Source organism: Triturus cristatus, chromosome 3_2 (genome assembly GCF_964204655.1).
Source record: "Triturus cristatus chromosome 3_2, aTriCri1.1, whole genome shotgun sequence".
Lineage (NCBI taxonomy): Eukaryota > Metazoa > Chordata > Amphibia > Caudata > Salamandridae > Triturus > Triturus cristatus.
In genome coordinates this window covers 85,058,517-85,077,564 of record NC_140584.1, presented here as the reverse complement: position 1 = coordinate 85,077,564, position 19,048 = coordinate 85,058,517, and the positions used below count along the sequence as shown (strand labels likewise).

Below are 19,048 nucleotides of genomic sequence, written 5' to 3'. Positions count from 1 at the left end.
ATACTAATATGGTGGCCGTGCCTAGCAGGCACCATCTGCCATATTAGGATGTAGGTTTTAGGAGTCCTTTCCATGGCGGCAAGGCTGGCAGGGATGGTTTGGGGTCCCGTTGCGGGCCCTCCATGTGGGGGGGGGGTCGCTGCACTGAGGGGTACCCATGGTATTCCCCTGCATTTCCATCACCAAGTGGCAGGCACCACGTGGTGCAGGGAAATTTAGTGCAAGCACCTTTGACAGTGCGGACGGTGCTGCAGATAGCAGCACTGCCCGCAATGTTAAAGGCCCAGGATGCCCCCACCAGTATGGCGGTCGCATCCTAATTGCAGTGGTGGGACCGCAGCATGTCTGGCGGGCGGTCCATATCACTGCTATGGTGGCGGGTGGACATCGTAATCATCCCCCTAGTTAGGACCACAGAGCTTTGTACAGGGTAAAGCTCAAAAGGGTGATTAGAGAATCGATCACAGAAGACAGAAGGGAAGAGAGGAAAGTATTATAGAATTCAACCTTTCTGCCCATCACTTTTTATATTCTTTACTAAAGAGATGAGCCCTCAGTTGCTCCCTGATTCCGGGGATGTTTGGATTATTCTGATCATGGCAGGGAGTGTTTAGGAAACTATTGTTTTTGAATACCCACTAGACTGTGAAGGCAAAAAAAAAAGCCATCCACCTGACATTTTTCTGCATTTGTAAATTCCACAAGAGCTGATTCAACAAAAAAGAAACTTCCATTTGTAGTTGCAGTTTACATTTTTGAGTGATCAGGGTTGTCATGTTCTGTGGTTGCCAGAGTCCATTCGCTCCCTGGTAAGGTTAGGGGTGGTCATGGAGGCACTGTGAGCTAGCTGGTCTATAGGCCAACATATCCTGTGGGGGTGTCCGGAACCAGTCTAGACACCAAGCCCTTAGTTTATGTTGTCCAAACAATGGGCAGATCCTACGGATTGGGGGGACCTACACAACACTAATTGACCACTTATTCTTTTTTGGTTTCTGGAGTAGCGTGCTACTTGCCCAAATAACGCTTCAACACCCCATCAGGGGTAGCAAGCGCTATATAAATGCAAACCTTTTTCACTCTTCTATCCCTCCACTATCCTTCTCAATCCAAATAACTGACTAACATATCCACCACTCAAATTACTTTCATATTTCCCTATACTAATTCACCACTAATCCTTTATCGGTTCCGGAGTAGCGTGCTACTCGCCGGAAAACAGCTTCAATACCTCGTCTGGGGTAGTAAGCGCTATATAAATGCAATTACAATACAATACAATACAATACAAACTAACTGAAAATTGGGTTGTCAGATTCGGGCCCTAGGTGAAGACGAGGAATTGGTTTGTGAAAACATATCCAATCTACAGCATAATGACGATTTCTGACATATTCTTAATGTATTTGGGCCATCCCCATCCAAAATTTATAAAGAATTTTTTTATGATTGCCAAAACAATTACGATTTTTAATCCCAGCACAATTATTTCAGAGCCAGCAGTAGAACAGTAAAATATTTGGGTTTGATACTTACAGCACACAATTCTTCTTTTCTTTGTCAAACTTGTAATCTGCAAGGCACTGACAGGATGGAACAAGGCCACTTCCTTTATTGTCCTGAACGCATTCCTTAAAGTTTTCCTTTAAACAATCTCGTGCACAGTCTGAAAACAAGAGATCTTTAAAGCACCTTGAAGACTTTTATAGAAATAGTACCAAACACAACTTTGATAACATATCCGCGAAATTCACAGTAAAAGGAGAATTTTCAGAAATGAACTTGATGAGTCGGTACTCAAGAGTCAATGTTAGCATGATATATTTTGCAACACTACACTGTAGTTAATATTCTTTATCAGTTGCACCTCAGTTCCATTTATTTTCGCATCATGAGCGTGAACTAGGCCCATCTCTAAAAGAATATGATTCCTGCTTCATGGTATCTGGAGTGCCATTAATGGGAAGGCAGCGATTGGTCACCATTGGCAACAGGTGGTGAGTGACATTTCCTTATCATATTTCTGCATTGTTAATGTTGTTATTGTTACTTGTTATTCAAAGGCTGCAACTGGTATTAGTTTGCAACGTTTTTGGGTAGTTTGGAGGTAACCTTCCTAACGGGCGGATCCGAGATTGGTGGTCAAATTCGATGTGTGGAGGTGTGTAGGCAGCAATCAGCCAGGTCCAGGTGAGGTGCATGGGCATCTCAAACTGCTATTGGAGGTCTTTATGGGCACAATTCAAGTTTCAGAAAACTATATGGTCTGTTCTTTATTTAAAGTGGGGCCGAACTATAACTAAGGGGGTGTCCTGCCAGATATAGAACTTTGGGGCATATGCATCAACCAAACGAATACCGATTCCTTAATAGCGAAAAATAAGGAATCGCCATTAAGGAATCGGTATATGGCATGCATCAACAGATTCGGTAAAATTTAGCGATTCCTTAAAAATCGCTAAATTTACCGATTTCTCTATAGCGGGGCATGCAAACTCCCATTAGCAAATTGCGAGTTCGGTAATACCAAATTCGCTAATAGCGAGTTCGGTAATACCGAGTTAGCTATTACCGAATCGGTAATAGCGAAATCGCAATTTGCCGCGTCGCTCCGGGAACGTGTAGATGACATCACCAACCAGGAAATACTGCAGCCCCACCCACATAGCCTCGACAGAGGAGCAGACAGGAGCTGGGAAGGAAGACTGCCTGTGCAGAGTGAGGCCACACCGACTCAGCAAATCCAAAGATACACACATCATGGCGCAGGAAGTGCCATCCAGCACTGAGTCAGCACGCAAGCGAAAGCGGAAATTTTCTGACACGGAGCTCGAGTACCTTATCGAGGGAGTCTCCAGCAAACACGACCGCCTCTTTGGCAAGCTGTCCCTCAAGGTGCCTGAGCAGGAGAAGCGGCGCATATGGCTGCGCATCCGTGAGAGGGTGAATGCAGTTGGCGTCACGACCCGCAGCCTCGACGACCTCAAAAAAAGGTGGTACGACCTGCGGAAGCGTGCCAAAGAGAGGATTGCGGAGAGGCTCCGGGAGGCGACCAGGACTGGAGGCGGACCATCTACAGCACCAACCAACACAGCCCTGGAGGACCTTGTGGAAGGGACGATAGAGCGGGAAGCCGTCGTGGGGGTGACCCAGATGGACACGTCCGGCGCAGCCACAAGTGCCCAAGGTAAGATGCATGCCTGTGCCCACACCCAGCATAGCGTAAATCCATTTCCATGCCCCCAGCCCGATCTCAGTGTGTCTGCAGCTCTGGCACAGACAGCTTTACACATGACACTAGTGCATCTTGGGAGTTGTAGTCTAGTCAGCCCAGTGTGCATGTACAGGCGTAAATCCAATGACCATACACCATATCAGTTGAACATGGATGGAGACTGTTCATTTAGTGGACCACAGAGGGACATTTATGTGTACAACACTATGTAGTTGTAATTATCCCACTAACCATGCACTGTTTCACACACAGATGCATCACCTGGGGATTCGGACGACAGCGGCCAGCTGATCATCTCGGAAACACCCGTCGAGTCAGACCAGGAGACAGCACAGGACGCGCATGCATCGCCAACACCTGCCACCCCAACAGCACCACCTCCACCAGCGCCACAAGCTACGGCACCTCCACCAGCGCCACTAGCTACGGCACCAGCACCAGCGCCACAAGCAACGGCACCAGCCAAACAGGCTGCAGCTACTACAGCCACAATAGCGCAGAGGCGCAGGTCCCAAGTTGCGCCCTTGCAGGAGATGGAAACACCCACCTCGCAATTGGCACCCAGGCAGCGCACATACACACCACCTGATGCACCACCTGGAGGCGCAAGACACGCACGGCGGCACAGGGCTCGTCGCAGTTCCGTCTCCTCAGCCGAACAGGATGTCCCAACAACCTCTGCAATCGAGGAGAGGATGCTGCGTACACAGCGTCTGCAGGTACGACATGTGGCTAACATTAGCTGCAATATCGTGCACCTTGCTAGGGAGATGCGCGCCATGACTGCAGCAGTCACGGACATGAGCACGGCGGTCAGGGACATGACCACTGCGGTTGCAGAGGGCAATGCTCAGCTCAGGGAGGAGGTACATGAGCTCACCCGTACCATGAGGGAGGGCCATGAGTGCCATAGGAGGAGTCACCGGCAGCAAATGTTGCGTTCCGCCGCCGCCGCTACCAAGGCCATAACACGGCACAGCAACAGCACCGCAGTGTTGGCACGCCGCTCAGTCTCCCTGCAGGTGGACCTTGGGCACTTCTGCGGGGATGTCGCGAAGTCACTAGGACACATCACCACTGCTGTGGAACACCTTCAGAGCAGCACATGCAGTGCTGCTGCATTGGGAGGGGATGACACAAGTGAGGCTGCCTCCAGTGTCAGCAGCGTGTCACTGGCAGAGGCCAGCACCAGGCGCCGCAGTTCGCGTGCCTCCACGGGGCCAGGCCGTGGTGAGGCATTGGATACACCTGAGCGGAGGCTTGGGGTACGTGGGAAGCGCCACTAGACAGTTGGACATGCATGCAGGACCATGGTGGGGCAACCATGGCCATCCAATGACTGTGTATGCACAGGCGTGACTTTAAGGCACCTTTTATTTACAATAATGCAATTGGAGCATGATTTACATTGCTAGTTTTGTTGCACAATCCTCAGTGCTACTGTGCATTAAACAGTTGCACCCCAAACTAACTTGTAATGTCTCATTTTCCCATGTTTCAAAAATGATTTTGCATTATGTATGTCCGCCTCCTATGGCCCTCTGCTGTGTTTGGGATGTGTGCCTGTCGTTGTTGGGCGGGTGGTTGGTCATCCCGGTGGTCGTCATCCCTGTCCACCTCTATGGGTATCCCCCTTCTGGTGGCAATGTTGTGCAGCATTGCACATACAGCAATTATCCGACAGCATGTTTCAGGTTGGTATAGCATGGCGCCGCCAGTCTTGTGGAGGATTCGGAAGCGGGTCTTGAGAATCCCAAAAGTCCTCTCTATCACATTCCTAGTGCTGATGTGTGCAGCGTTGTAGCGATGTTCCTGCGGGGTTGCTGGATTTAAGTATGGGGTCAGTATGTATTCACGCAGGGCGTAGGCACTGTCACCTAGAAGATAGAAGCATAGACTTAGCATTGGTGATGTACATACATGTGTGGTGTTGGTGTGGGGAAGCGTATTTCTACGTACCTAGCAGGAGTCCCTCTCCAAATTCTCCGTTGATTAGTCGCCTGTGCATTCCACTGTGGCGGAAGATGTAGGAGTCGTGTGTGCTCCCTGGGAATTGTGCCACTAGGTCCGTTATGATGTTATTGGCATCGCACACAACCTGCACGTTGATCGAGTGGTATGACTTGCGGTTCCGGAATATGTACTCATTTGCTGCGGGAGGACATATGGGGATATGCGTGCAGTCGATGCATCCAATCACATGTGGGAATTGTGCCACCTGGTAAAAAGCCTGTTTGGTGCGGTCCAACTGCTGTGGGGTTGTGGGGAAGCTGATGTGTGTGTGGAGCATTGTCAGCATGGCATCTAGGAATTTCTTGAAGAAGCGTGACAGTGCGCTTTGCGAAACACCTCCGGCCTCCGCAATTACCCCCTGGAAACTCCCTGAGACCAGTAGGTGCAGGCTGCATAGGACCTGAACGTGCGCAGGGATTGCATTTGTCCGGTGTGTCTGGTGCTGCAGTAATGGTTCCAGGTCTGCAATCAGGCGCATGATCATAGCACGATTGAGGCGATACTTCTGGTACACCTCGTCCTCATTCTGCCCGAGCAAGGTTATGCGCAGTCTGAAAACTCGCTCCTGGACCCTTCTCCTGCGCTGTCCTGCTGCATTGATCCGCATCCTCCTTGCAAGCACGTAGAGGGCAGCCATTTTGTGGGAGCCAACAGGGTCTCCTGGGCCACATTTAAGGGTTTAGTGATTGCCTCAATCATTTGCACATGTAGATTTTTTTTTAGCATTATTTTTTTTTTTTTTTTTTAACTTTACCTCCAGGTTTTGATTCCCCTTATTTAGCTCTTGCAAAATAGCGATTTTTGGGATTTTCGTTATTAGCGAGTTTTGTTGCATTGGGGTGCGATTCGTTATTGGCACTTTCCGGGAGCTAATAGTGATTTCGGTAACTGCTAATTCGGTATATAGCAATTCGGTAATTTAGCATTTTGGGTATTAGCGATTCGGTATGTTAGCGGATATTTATTTAGCGATTCGTTATTTGCTCACGTTTTGGGTTGATGCATTGGGATTGGGTATTTGGGACTCGCTACCGGGAGCTAATAACGATTCGGTATTTTACCGACTGGATTTTGGCTTGATGCATGAGGCTGTTAGCCATTTATACTTGTTTGAAAAATTCGTAATTAAATATTACTTTTTTTTATCTGAAATAAGAAAAGCATCATGTTATATTTTTAATATATATATCAACAACAGCCAGTAGCAATAACGCATTCGACAGGTCGATGTAGAATACTTAACTCTTACTCAACAAGCCCATCATGTCAACAGCAACAGCAAGCTCATCTTTCGCAGTGTCACTACTTGTCCCATATTTTTCACCCTTTCAGACCATTGATAAAGGTCCCCTCCTCTGAGGTTAAAAAGCTGCGCCAACCTGAAGGTGCTATTAAAAAGCATTGAACCGACAGGGCGGAGAGTTAAAAAAGGAAAAACACCATTTGTAAATTAAAAACAAGCATTGCCAACCCCAATTGGTCTTGCCTATGCTAGAGCTATTAGCTTTGCCAATCTGTTTTTGCCATGTTGTACACTAGCGTGGCTGCTGTTCAGCATGGCTAGCAGTTAGTATCGTAGAGAAAATTGGCATGAAGTGGAGTATCGTAGAGTGGAGTGGCGAAGAATACAGTGTTGTGGAGTGGAGTGGAGTGGAGTTGAGTGGTGTAGAGTGGAGGGGTTTTGAGTTGAGTAGAGTGTCGTAGAGTGGAGTAGTGTGTCGCAGAATGGAGTAAAGTGGTGTTCGAGGAGTTGTGTAGAAAGGAGTATAGTGTTGTAGAGTGGAGTATAGTGGCATAGACTGTCATAGAGTGGAGTGGCATGGAGTGATGTAGAGTGGGGTAAAGTGGCATGGAGTGATGTAGAGTGGTGTACAATGTCATGAAGTGGAGTGGCACAGAGCATCGTGGAGTGGTGCACAGTGGAGTGGAATGTCGTACAGTGGAGTGGTGTGGAGTGGAATGGTGTTTCATAGAGGGGATTGTCGCAGAGTGGAGTAAAGTGTCATACAGTGTCGTGAAGTGGAGTCAAGTGGAGTGGCAAAGCATGGAGGAGAGTGTTGTAGAGTGGAGTGGCATAGAGTGGAGTTGAGTGTCGTAGAGTGGAGTGGCATAGAGTTGAGTAGAGTGGGGTGGCATAGAGTGAAGGAGATTGTTGTAGAGTGGAGTGGCACAGAGTGGAGTTGAGTGTCACAGAGTGGAGTGGCATAGAGTTGAGTAGAGTGTCATAGAGTGGAGTGGGGTAGAGTAAAGTAGAGTTCAGTGACATAAAGTGGAGAACAGTGTTGTAGAGTGGAGTGGAACAGAGTGGAGTTGAGTGTTGTAGAGTGGAGTGACTTTGAGTAGAGTAGAGTAGAGTAGAGTGGAGAGGCGTAGTGTGGAGTAGAGTGTCATACAGTAGCATTTTGTAGAGTGGTCTAGAGTGCAGTGTCGTAGAGTGGAGTGGCCTAAAGTGGACTATGCATAGTGTGGTAGTGCATTGACATTACAGACAACACATTTTCAATTGTTATGACCATTACATTTGCACATACAGTTTATATACAGAGCACACACAATAATATGTGGGAATAGAATCGCCTAGTGTTTTGATTTGTTTTGATAGTATTAAAATATTTGTTTCCACATCACGTCAGAATTACAAACAATATACTTAATTTGTGCTTTCCTAATTCTGATCTCTTCAGAAATATTTTAAAGGTTAATTTACAGACATTTAAATTTTATTGTGTGCTAAGAAAAAACATTTCTTTTCCCATCCCCAGTATCCAGCAAGATTGCCACACAAATCCTCTCACTTTGAAGTCAGCAAAAGAAAAATAAACACCAACCTCCCTCAGAAGACAGAGGCTGACATTTGACCACTGTCTTTGAATGTACAGCAAATATGACAAGTTAGGAAGAAAATGTAAAGGCCTATTTACAGAAAACAATCACTAGTGGAAGAATACAAGGAGCGATGGTAAACAGGCTATGCTCCACAGGAAGAACAAAGCCATGCTAAATATCCTAAAAGAAATAAAGCCAGCAAATAGAAAGCAAGCAAATGTGAGTTCCAACTATAAATCAAAATAGAGTCAACCTTGGATCATGTGAAGGGAACCAACTCAGCCTAGGAGAAGAACCTTTTTCTTAAAAGGAACTCTCACTCACTGAATGTTATTCAGTGACACACTTCATCATCAAGTTCTTCCCGATCCTCTGAGGATCAGGGCATGCTACGCCCTTTTTCCTCGCAAGGGAGCACTTTTTAAGTAAAAATGGTGTGGTACCTATATGAAGCGATAGTTAACATTGCCTTGGCAGTGCCCATATAAGTCTCTATTCCGTGGTCCGTCAGGCGAGAATAAAAATTGGGAAAGACGAGTTAAATGGAGTTACTATCACTCCTTAGCCCTAAATAAGAAGAACTAGTTTCTGACACATACCCCAAATACAGTGGCTTTCGTCAGCTCACAGCTGTGGGAGTTTCTTTTGAATCAGAACTCTAGACTAGTATGACACACAACATACCAGTTTATTTTGAATTAGAACTCTGGACTTGTATGACATACAACATACCGTCTTCTCCAGTTTTTGATCTGTAGGTAAAATTAGTTTTATAATAGTTAAGCCATATCCAGTCAAATGGGTACTCATCCCAGCTGCCTCAGGTAAAACAAACTTTTGTACTCATGTTGTCACAAGGTCCTTAATGTCCTACAGTACAGCCTTCTCATTTAACAGTTTAAACTTGTCAAAAGGGGGTGTCGGGACAAAGCCTAGCCCATTCTCTACAACCATCTGTTGTGTATGTGAAATCTCAGTTTGTTAGATTGAATACTAAATTCGGTTGCTTGTCACTGGGGTAAGGTCCCTTGACATGCTGCGGGTGGTGCTTTCTGGTCTTCTTCCCATTGGAAATCCCACCTGTCTTGCGTCTCGTTCTTTGTGGTCCTCTGCCTCTCCCTAAAAAAGACTGTCCTTGATGTTGATGGATGCTTGGGAGTCTCTAGGGCATCTGATTGTAGCCCCATTGCTTGGGGTGTGCATGTGGTATGCATACACTGGGGTCCTACTAGTGGTCCATAATTGAACCACAGCTGGCCTCTCCTGCCTCTTCTGAAACCCCTGAAGTTTCATTTTGCCCTCGAATTTGTGCTTGAATAATTACCTGTTTCAGAGCCAGAGGACAACTATGAGGCGCTGCCTTTACCACTGTTTGTGTTACTGCCCCCTCCCAGAACACAATCATCCCTGTTGTATGGGTATACTTACTCATGCGAAAACCTTTTTACATCTTTGTTTTGCTTTTCTATTTTTGATTTCTTCAGGTATTCGCCAGTCATTAATTTCTTTATTCAGTTCCTTTAGTCTCTTTCTTGTACATATTAGTAGACACATTAAGTTTAAGTTTTAGTTCAAATGCCTCTATTTCTACTAATAGTTCCTCTGACAGTCTTGTGCCAGACTTAATTATCAGGATTAACCAATATTGTGCACAATGCCACGATATGAGGGACCCGTCTTTCTTAATGACTCTTATCATGTAGGAAGATGAACATGCTCCCTTGCAAGAAAAAGGTCGCAGCACACCTGATCCTCAGAGGATCAGAAGAACTAAATGATGAAGATGTCACTGAATAACATTCAGTGAGTGAGAGTTCTTTCTAGGAAAAAACTTTTACTCCTAAAAGTGGGCTCCCTTCACATGTTCCAAGCTTGACTCTATTGAATGCTACGTTTTATAGAGGAGGGTGTCTCAACCTTCTGTTTCCCTCTTTCCTCCCTCCTTCGATCTTTATATTGCAAACTACAAAGCAAGGGCACAATACATTCCCAGGGCAGCTTTCAGAATGTCCCCAAGAAGTCTTTTCACAACCAGATAGATGTGCTGTCTGGTAGGTTCCAACCTAATGAGAGTTATACGCTAGCCAGACTCAGCACTGACAATCTGTTTTGGCACAATAAAAATGACAGTTTCCAAGCTGTAACCCCCAAACTTATCCTCTGTGTACTTTGAATTTCAATGACTGTTGGCTGTTGCTTGTGCCAAATGTCAGGCAAGGGGTGAAGAAGTCACAAAGCAGACAAGTTTTGGCCCATGGGAACATTTATGTTGACTATTTTAATCAAAACCACATGTTCAACAATACCAATCCTTTCGACTCCAGCAGTAAATTCTGGCAACACTATATTGGCAATTTACTTCTCATCTGGGAAGGCAGTGCAAGTTCACTATTTGAATTTGTTCAATGGCTTAATACTCTGAGTGCTATCTCTATTTTATGAGAGCTAATTCTTCAAGTAATTGCAGACTTTATGCTCACTTTTGATTGATTTCAGTAAAGGCAACTTGCAGCAACCTTTTGGAGGGAATCATCCTTTACCATGCAGTCTTTTCCAAGCATGCATTTAGCACGCATCCTTTACCACGCATGCTTTTACCATGCATGCCTTTAGCATGCATGGTATGTCTAGGTAAAATAATGAGTGGGTAGGGGTGGTGGGAGGTAACTGTAATTTTAGGGTTCAGGAGTGGGTAGTGGTAAGAGAGGTAAGGGTAATTAATTTTAAGGTGTAGGAGTGGGTAGTGGTAAATGGAGTTAAAGATAATTTTAGGGTTCAGGGGTGAGTAGTGGCAAAAGACGTTAAGTATTATTTTACGTTTTAGGGGTGGGCAGGGTAAAGGACGTAAGGGTAAACGCAAACAGATGAGTTTTCAGATTTGTCTTGAAAAGGCGGAGGTCCTGAGTGCTGCTGAGGGCGACAGGAAGTGAGTTCCAGGAAGATGACGCTCTAACAGTAAGGGCGACCCCCCACTCTCGAGAACCAAAATTGGGGGATGTAAGCCAAGAGCTGGGAAGAGGACCGGAGATGCCTTGCGGGATTGTAAAATAGAAAGCGCTTGCGTACATAAGGGGGACCCCCAGCGTGAAGGGCCCGGTGGGCCAAAGTCGGCTTTAAACTTCACTCGCTGGACCACCAGGGGCCAGTGGAGTGATCGCAAATCCTGTCTAATACTGGATCTCGTAGGAATATTAAAGACAAGCCGTGCTGCAGCATTCTGAACAACCTGCAATTTGTTGAGGAGATAGCTCGGAAGACTAATGTATAAGGAGCTGGCATAATCAATCTGCGAGAGAATCAGGGCACGGCCACCGTTTCCTTGGCAGTTCTGGGAAGAAGTGGGAAAAAGTTCCTCAGAGTTTTAAGTATGCCAAAACAATTCCCCACTAACTTCTTTATCTGGGTGGAGAAAGAGAGAATCTCCTCAAACCAGACTCCTAGATTTTTAGCAGGAAGCCCGGTTGAAGCCGGTGAGGGAAACTCGGAAGGCCCTATGGGCTCCCTGAACTGGGGGGGGAGGGGAAGTCCCGTAGAGAAGGATTTCTGACTTGTCCTCGTTAAACTTGAGTTGGGCTGAGGACAGCCATTGAAAAACCTCTGATAACCATGTTTTGGCTTGAGAAGGAGAGCACTCTGTTTTCCCCCAGGTAAACAGGAGCTGGGTGTCATCAGCAGATGCTATGATTTTGGCTCCTAAATCTTCAGCCAAATATATCAGAGGGATGATGTAAAGATTGAAAAGAAGGGGACTGGGGATGACCCCTGAGGTACACCTGAAGACACCTCCTGAGGGGCAGAGGAGAAAGGGGGAAGCCATTCCTGCTGAGTACGCCCTTCTGAAAAGGATGTAAGCCAACTCAAGGCATCACCAGTGATCCCCAAGTCTGACAGGCGGGTGAGCAGCAGAGAGTGGGGGACCGTATCAAATGCTGCCGAGAGGTCCAGAAAAATGAGAGCGGCCCTACCCCCCGAATCCAGGCACTCCCGAAATGCCTCTGCTACCTCCACCAAGGCCGACTCGGTACTGTAAGTGGCTCTGAAACCGGATTGAGCTGAATGGAGAAGACTGGCTCCTTCCACATAAGCTGTAAGCTGCTTATTGACCACCTTTTCGCAAGCTTTCGCCATGGCCGGAAGAAGGGAAATGGGGCGATAGTTTGCGGGAATCAATGGATTCAATTATGTTTTTTTTAGAAGTGGCAACATTTTAGCCTGTTTCCAGGCCATCGGGACATAGGCCTCTTGAAGAGACAGATTGATTAATCTGTTGGCTTCAGGGTTTACAGTCTCAGCGACCTCGGCCAAAAGTCTAGCTGCAAATGGATCAGTCGGAGAGCCTGATTTAAGAGCTTTGAGGACTCTCAATGATTGGGAAATCAATGGGAGAGAAAGCCATCAGGGCAGGTCCTGCACTAGGTATCTCCCCCTGAGGAAGAGGCCTGGTCAGGGCATAATTCCCTAGCGTAAAGGACGCCTGGATGGAACGAATCTTTTCAGCAAAAGAATTGGACAATTCCTCACACCAAGCATTGGAAGAGTGAATTGGGATGGACTCTGCATGAGGGGCCATGAAACTCCAAACAATCGAGAAGATTTCTTCAGCATTATTTCTGGCTAAATCATTCCGGTCGGCAAAGTAAAGGCTCTTGCCCTGGGCTATAGAGAAATAATACACCTTCTGCTCTATCCTAAGGTTCCTCTTAGCCAGGGGGCAGTAATCCCACCGCCACCGGCGTTCAAGTTTTTTGCAAAGTTGTTTCTGGGTCTTAAGCTCCTGCGTGTACCATGGCTTCGAGGGGGAATCTCTAGAAAGTTTAGGGCGGCATGAGGGGCAGAACTGGCCCACCGCACTCCTAATCCAGCTGGAGAAGCTGTCTAGAGAGTTATCCAGCACATCAAGGAGGGGTGGTCTAAAGTCAGCAAGAGCATGACTAAAGGACACTGGGTCAATTTTAACAAAGGCCTGGCTATGAGCAGTGCGGCTAGGGGAAATGTTGCCAGCTAGGTCCCAGGAACAGTAGGATAAAAGGTGGTCGGACCAAAGTACTGGAATAGGGTCGACCACTTTTATGGGGAAATTGGAACAAATAGGGCCTAGGATATGCCCCCTGAATGCGTCGGGCCTGGACCCATTGAGTAAGCTGGGCAATATTGAGACAGTGTACAAATTCCCTAGTTACCCCTTCAATATTATCCAAATGGATATTGATGTCACCTAGGAAGAGATACTGAGTAAACCGTAATGCTCGGGGGAATAAATATATATTTCCTACTGGCGGTCGCCAGTAGGTAGTTATAGTTAGAACCTAGTTTACATAGGAATAGCATTTTTTGTTTTGCTAATAACGTTGGCGCCGTTTGACGAATCTCCATAAAATGTTCAAAACTTGTGTGCAGCTCACTTCAGCTTGCTGTCTGGAAAGTTTCTGGTTGATTCGTCAAGCAGGGCATGAGAAAAGAGAGAGGGGCAAAACATGTTTTCTCCATGTGATTTACCATAGGGATTTTAGACATGAGTATAGCCAAAACCATTAAAGAGAATTATACCAAATTTTGCAGAAAGCTAGATCTTGGTCCAGAAAGAGTGGTTTTGTCATTTGGTGTAAATCTGTCCAGTAACTTTGGAATTCTTAAAGGAAAAGGTTTATGTATATCTAGAGATACAAATCTACTGCAGATCCATCCCGGAGGATCTGAGGATCCATGCGCCAGCAGCAATGCCATGATTTGCTGCCCGCAACCTGAGAGAAAAGTTGCATCTGCCATTTTGTGAATTGGGACACAGTTCCAAGGAGGGTGGGAGAATAAAGTAGAAATGGGATATAAGGGGTCCTGACCCTATGGGAGAGATGGAGGAGTCTGTGAGGGACCCTTCATGGGGAAGAAAGTATAGGAAAACTTTTTTTTTCCATGTGAGAATCCATGGATCCACCACCATGCTCATCACAACTCGTGCGAATCCGCAGCAGATCCATGGATCCAGACCCCAATTAAAAAAACACATTCACAAACTGACATACCCACACAGCCACTCACAAAACCATTCACACACTCACACAACTATTCAGATACTTACACACTCACTTACACACCCACACAGCCACTCACACACCCACTCACAAACCATACAGTCACTTACACACCCACAAAATCCCTACCATACCCACTCACAGACCCACACAGTCACTCACACACCCACTCACATACTCACACACCCACTTACACACCCACACACACACCTACTCAGAGACCCATACAGGCACTCACATACCCACTCACACAACAACTCACGCATTCACACAGCCACTTGCACACCCACACAACCACTCATACACCCATACAGCCAGTCACAAAACCACTATCACACCCACTCAAAGACCCACACAGCCACTCACACATTCACACAACTGCTTGAACACCCACAAAACTACTCATACACCCACTCATGCACCCATACAGCCACTCACACACCAACTCACAGACCCACAAAACCATTAACACACCTATTTAAAACCCACATAGCCACTCAGGCACCCATTCACACCCTCACACACCTACTTGCACACCCATAAAACCATTCACAGACCCACATGGCCACTTACACACCCACACAACTATTCACAGGCCCACACAGCCACTTACATACCGACTCACACATTCACACACCACATAAACACCCAATCACTCACACACCCATAAAGCCACCCACACACCCACTCATAAGCCCAGAAACCCACTACCACACCCACTCACAGACCCACACAACCACTCACACACCCATTCACACACTCACACCCCCACTTGCACACCCAAACAATCATTCACAGGCCCACACAGCCACTTACACACCTACTCACACATTCACACACCACATAAACACCCAATCACTCACACACCCATAAAGCCACTCGCACGCCCACTCACAAGCCCACAAAGCCACTACCATACCTACTCACACACAGCCACTCATGCCGATTTACACACATACACACCCACACACCCACTCTCAGACCCACACAGCCATTCCCACACCCATTCACACACTTACATACCCACTTGCACACCCACACAACCATTCACACACCCACTCATACACCCATGCAGCCACTCACACACCTACTCACAAACCCAAATAACCACTGCCACTCACAGACCAATACAACCACTCACACACCCATCCACACACACACACTCGCACACCCATATAGCCACTCACACACCCATCCACACACACAAACACTTACACACTCATATAGCCACTCACACACCCACTCACAAACCCACACCTACTACCACACCCACTCAAAGACCCACACAGCCACTCACACACCCATTCACACACACACTTGCACAACCACTCACCCACCCACAAACCCACTCACAGCCCACAAAACCAGTCACACACCAACTCACAGACCCACACAGCCACTCACAACCACTTGCATACCCACACACCCACTTACACACCCACTCACACATCCATTCACACACTCCCACAGAAACAAAGCTTACAGGGACATTGTAGATAGGAAATAGCATTAAAACTGTACAAATTCACACAAAAAACAAAGGTTACAGAGACGTTGTAGTTAGGAAATAGAATTTAAAAAATCTTAAATAATTCACTGAAAAAACAAACGATACAGGGACATTATAGTTAGGTTCAGATTTTACCACACACAACCATAGAAATTCAGTAGTTATAGGTAGGGTTATCTCAAGTAACTATAACTCGTGCCCTAAGGTAACTATAACTCGCCATGCACTGCTAATTACCTCAAATATTACATCACTCATGACATCTTCTATCACATCATTGATAATATCACTGCAACATCTGCAGTAAAATTATTGATGAGAAAACTGTGCATGGCGAGGGAGCAAGTTAAAGTTACCTTAGGGCACGAGTTATAGTTACTTGAAATAACTATAGCTATAACTGCCGAATTTCTACAGTTTCGCGTGTGTAAAATCTGAACCTAACTAAAACGTCCCTGTTTTTTCAGTGAATTTCTAAGGTTTTTAAAAACTCTATTTCCTAACTATAGCGTCCCTGTAACCTTTGGTTTTTTTCAGTTAATATATTTATATATGTGTGTGTGTATTGGGGCAGATTAACTTACCTTATATATACTTAACATGTGTGGTAAAGGCCTCTCTTTGGTGAAGGCTGAGTGGAAAAGGCATGCGTGGTAAAAGCATGGGTCCCGTGCACACTTTGCCACTGAAATCAAGCTACACTCGACTAAAGAGCCCCAATCAGGGTAAAACCGACCTAGGTTGCTTGTGTTAGGGAGGACATAGCCTGGCAGTTCAGTAGGGACTCCTTCTATTGGAGCAAGGTCAAGGCAAATTTTCATATGGCTAGGTCCAAATTGAGATGACATGGTGTGCACAATTACAATGGACTGGGATGTTGTCCGAGTGATTACCAGTGGCTGAGATTAATTCAAGCATTCTGTTCCACATTTTTATGCATACTTCAAAGTAACGGCTTAGGATGAGATGGGTATGCCCCGATGTGTCATGTGCTCTTTTTTTCCACTGGAACCAAGCTAAGAGCCCCAAGCAGGGTGAAACTGGTCTTGAGAAGCATGTGCCCCAGTTCAGGAAGAATCTGGCCTGGCAGTTCCACTCCAGTGCTTAATTTGTAAAATATTAAGTGCCAGGGTTCTGACCAGGAGGCCACTGCAGCTTGTACCTCCCATCCCCACCAAACCAATTACTAACCATGTCTCTCACCTGCAATTGCAACAGTTCAGGTTTTTCCAGGTCCCCAAAGCTAAAGGAATGGCTGGGGAGGAAGGTATTAGTATTTTTTTGATGTATATTGTATTTATAAACAACCGTTCTTTTGCTCATCTCTAATTTAGATGAACAGTGCCACCATGTGGCAGACAGTCCTAAATGTGGTATTCACAATTAAGGGCTGGTGCCTAGCACCGGATACCAATTAAGTGCTGGTGCTGAGCACTGGAAACCACCAGCTCAAATTAAGCACTATTCCACTTCCCTAGGTGCAACAGCTATGTCCAGATGTGGGTCACATGCTTAATGTGCACTGGAACCAAGCTACACCCAACTGAAAAGCCCCAATCAGGGTGAAACCAGTTTTGGTTTGCTTGTGTTGCAGTTCAGGGAGGACCCGGCATGACAGTTCAGGCTGGGCTGCTCCTAATGGATCAATGATTTACATATGGCTGGGTCCAATGTGAGGTGGTTTGGTGTGCGAAATAACAATGGACTGAGATGCAGCCCTATGTAATTACCAGTAGCAGGGATTAATTCTAGCATTCTATCCATAACTTTTTTGTATACTTGAAATGATTTACACAGTGTGTACCAGTCATTCGCCTGCACAAATAACTTCTAAGTTCCTTCGCCATCTCTGCTCGACGCCATACTGTTCTGTAATGAATTTAAGCACATATCCTGGGTGCACAGATGAACAACATGCTACGTAGTTTGTTCTTTTCTGCACTTTTTGTACCTCAAGTTTAAAGGTGTCCGAATGTGACTGTAGAACTTAGTCCTTTTTGTCAGTTTAAGAACTATACTTCTCAGGTGTGAGGTAAAACATGGAAAATGGCAAGCTTATCACAAAGATAAACAAGGATTATGGCCTTGATGGCGTTGTAGATGACGCACCTAACATTTGAGGTGGAGTGGGTCAGGAATGGGAGCCAATGGAGTTCTGTTAAGGTGGGGTGATGTGTTTTTTTTCTTCAGGCTCCTTTGAGACCCTTAACGGCTGCCAATGTAGAGTAAAGAAGCCGCAGAGCGGGTATTGCTACCACCAGATGCAGAAGCACAGGGGCTTGAATGGCAGTTCTGAACTTGCTTTCTGGGAGGAATGGGTTCACTTTCTTTAGTAGAAAATATTAGTATCAACCTGGTGCGGTTTTCAAAGTGAGATGTTCTTTGAAGGTGAGTCAGAGTGCTACAGCACTAGAAGAGGGCTGAGGTTTGAATTCCTCCAGGTTTATGTCATTGAACCACGTTTGGACTAATTGTTGTTGGTTGTTGTCAATGAATAACAATTCAGCTTGTATAGTAAGAGGTGCCAGAATGCAGCACACATAGAAGTTGCAACTCATCATTTTTGTAATGATTGTTTATGAGCAGGAAGAAACATCTACCGGCACATAAACAATCATTCATGGCATTTTGCTGTTTCTATGTGTGCTGTACAATGCAGAACACATAGAAACAGCAAAAACCAGGAGAAATTAAACATTTTCCTGGTCTTCATTCTGGCGCTACCCCATATTTACACCACCCTTGTAAATATTGGGCAGCATCAAAATAAATGAGTGTTGTGGTGGAACGCCCACTGCAACACCCATTGCCCACCCCTTTCATGCTAAGTGTAGCGTGAAAGGGGGCCTTATTCACAAGGCGGCGTTAAGCCACGTTAAGTGGCTTTACTCCGCCTTGTGAATAAGGCATAGCCCCTATTGCCAGAGGAACGTCAGAAAACCTGACGTTCCTGTGGTGATAGGGGCTTGTAAATATGCCCCTTAATATTGAAGAGTAATTGGTATTTCATCAGAGGGAGGTAGATATAAAGACAGTTAATAGCAGTTAAAATAGTGATACGAATACCACAAAAGACTCATGAAAAACACTGAAAAAAGACTTATGGAATGTAGGTTGTGAACCAGGGATGTAATTTAAATGACAATTGAACGAATATGAAGTCTATTCATGTTAATCATAAGGAGTATCGCACTGTAGAGATGGTAAAAAAGCTTCTCCCCCAGAACTAATAATAGTTGCCACTAACAGGTTCCTTATTGTCTAATATGAAGGAGCAGTAAACAACATCAGCTTTTGATACGGGTATACTTAGAGTGCATGCCTGTCCATCGGAGCGAAAACAAGGCTAAAACGCCATAATGTATACCTACAAGCATTCAAATTGTTGAGGCCACTGATGGAAAACAGGCCAGTCATAGTCAAACAGTGGTAGAC

The 19,048-nt window shown here is 45.8% G+C and overlaps 1 protein-coding gene across 21 annotated transcripts in view; it reads right to left on the bottom strand.

Annotated features, from left to right (window-relative positions):
- MUC13 (mucin 13, cell surface associated) overlaps window positions 1-19,048 on the bottom strand; it is a 772,367-nt gene that overhangs the window by 89,595 nt on the left and 663,724 nt on the right. For all 21 annotated transcript variants that reach the window (XM_085647277.1, XM_085647282.1, XM_085647279.1 and 18 more), the window contains one exon: window positions 1,537-1,666. In XM_085647277.1, the coding sequence (XP_085503403.1) occupies window positions 1,537-1,666 (130 nt within the window). The remainder of the gene's footprint in view (window positions 1-1,536; window positions 1,667-19,048) is intronic.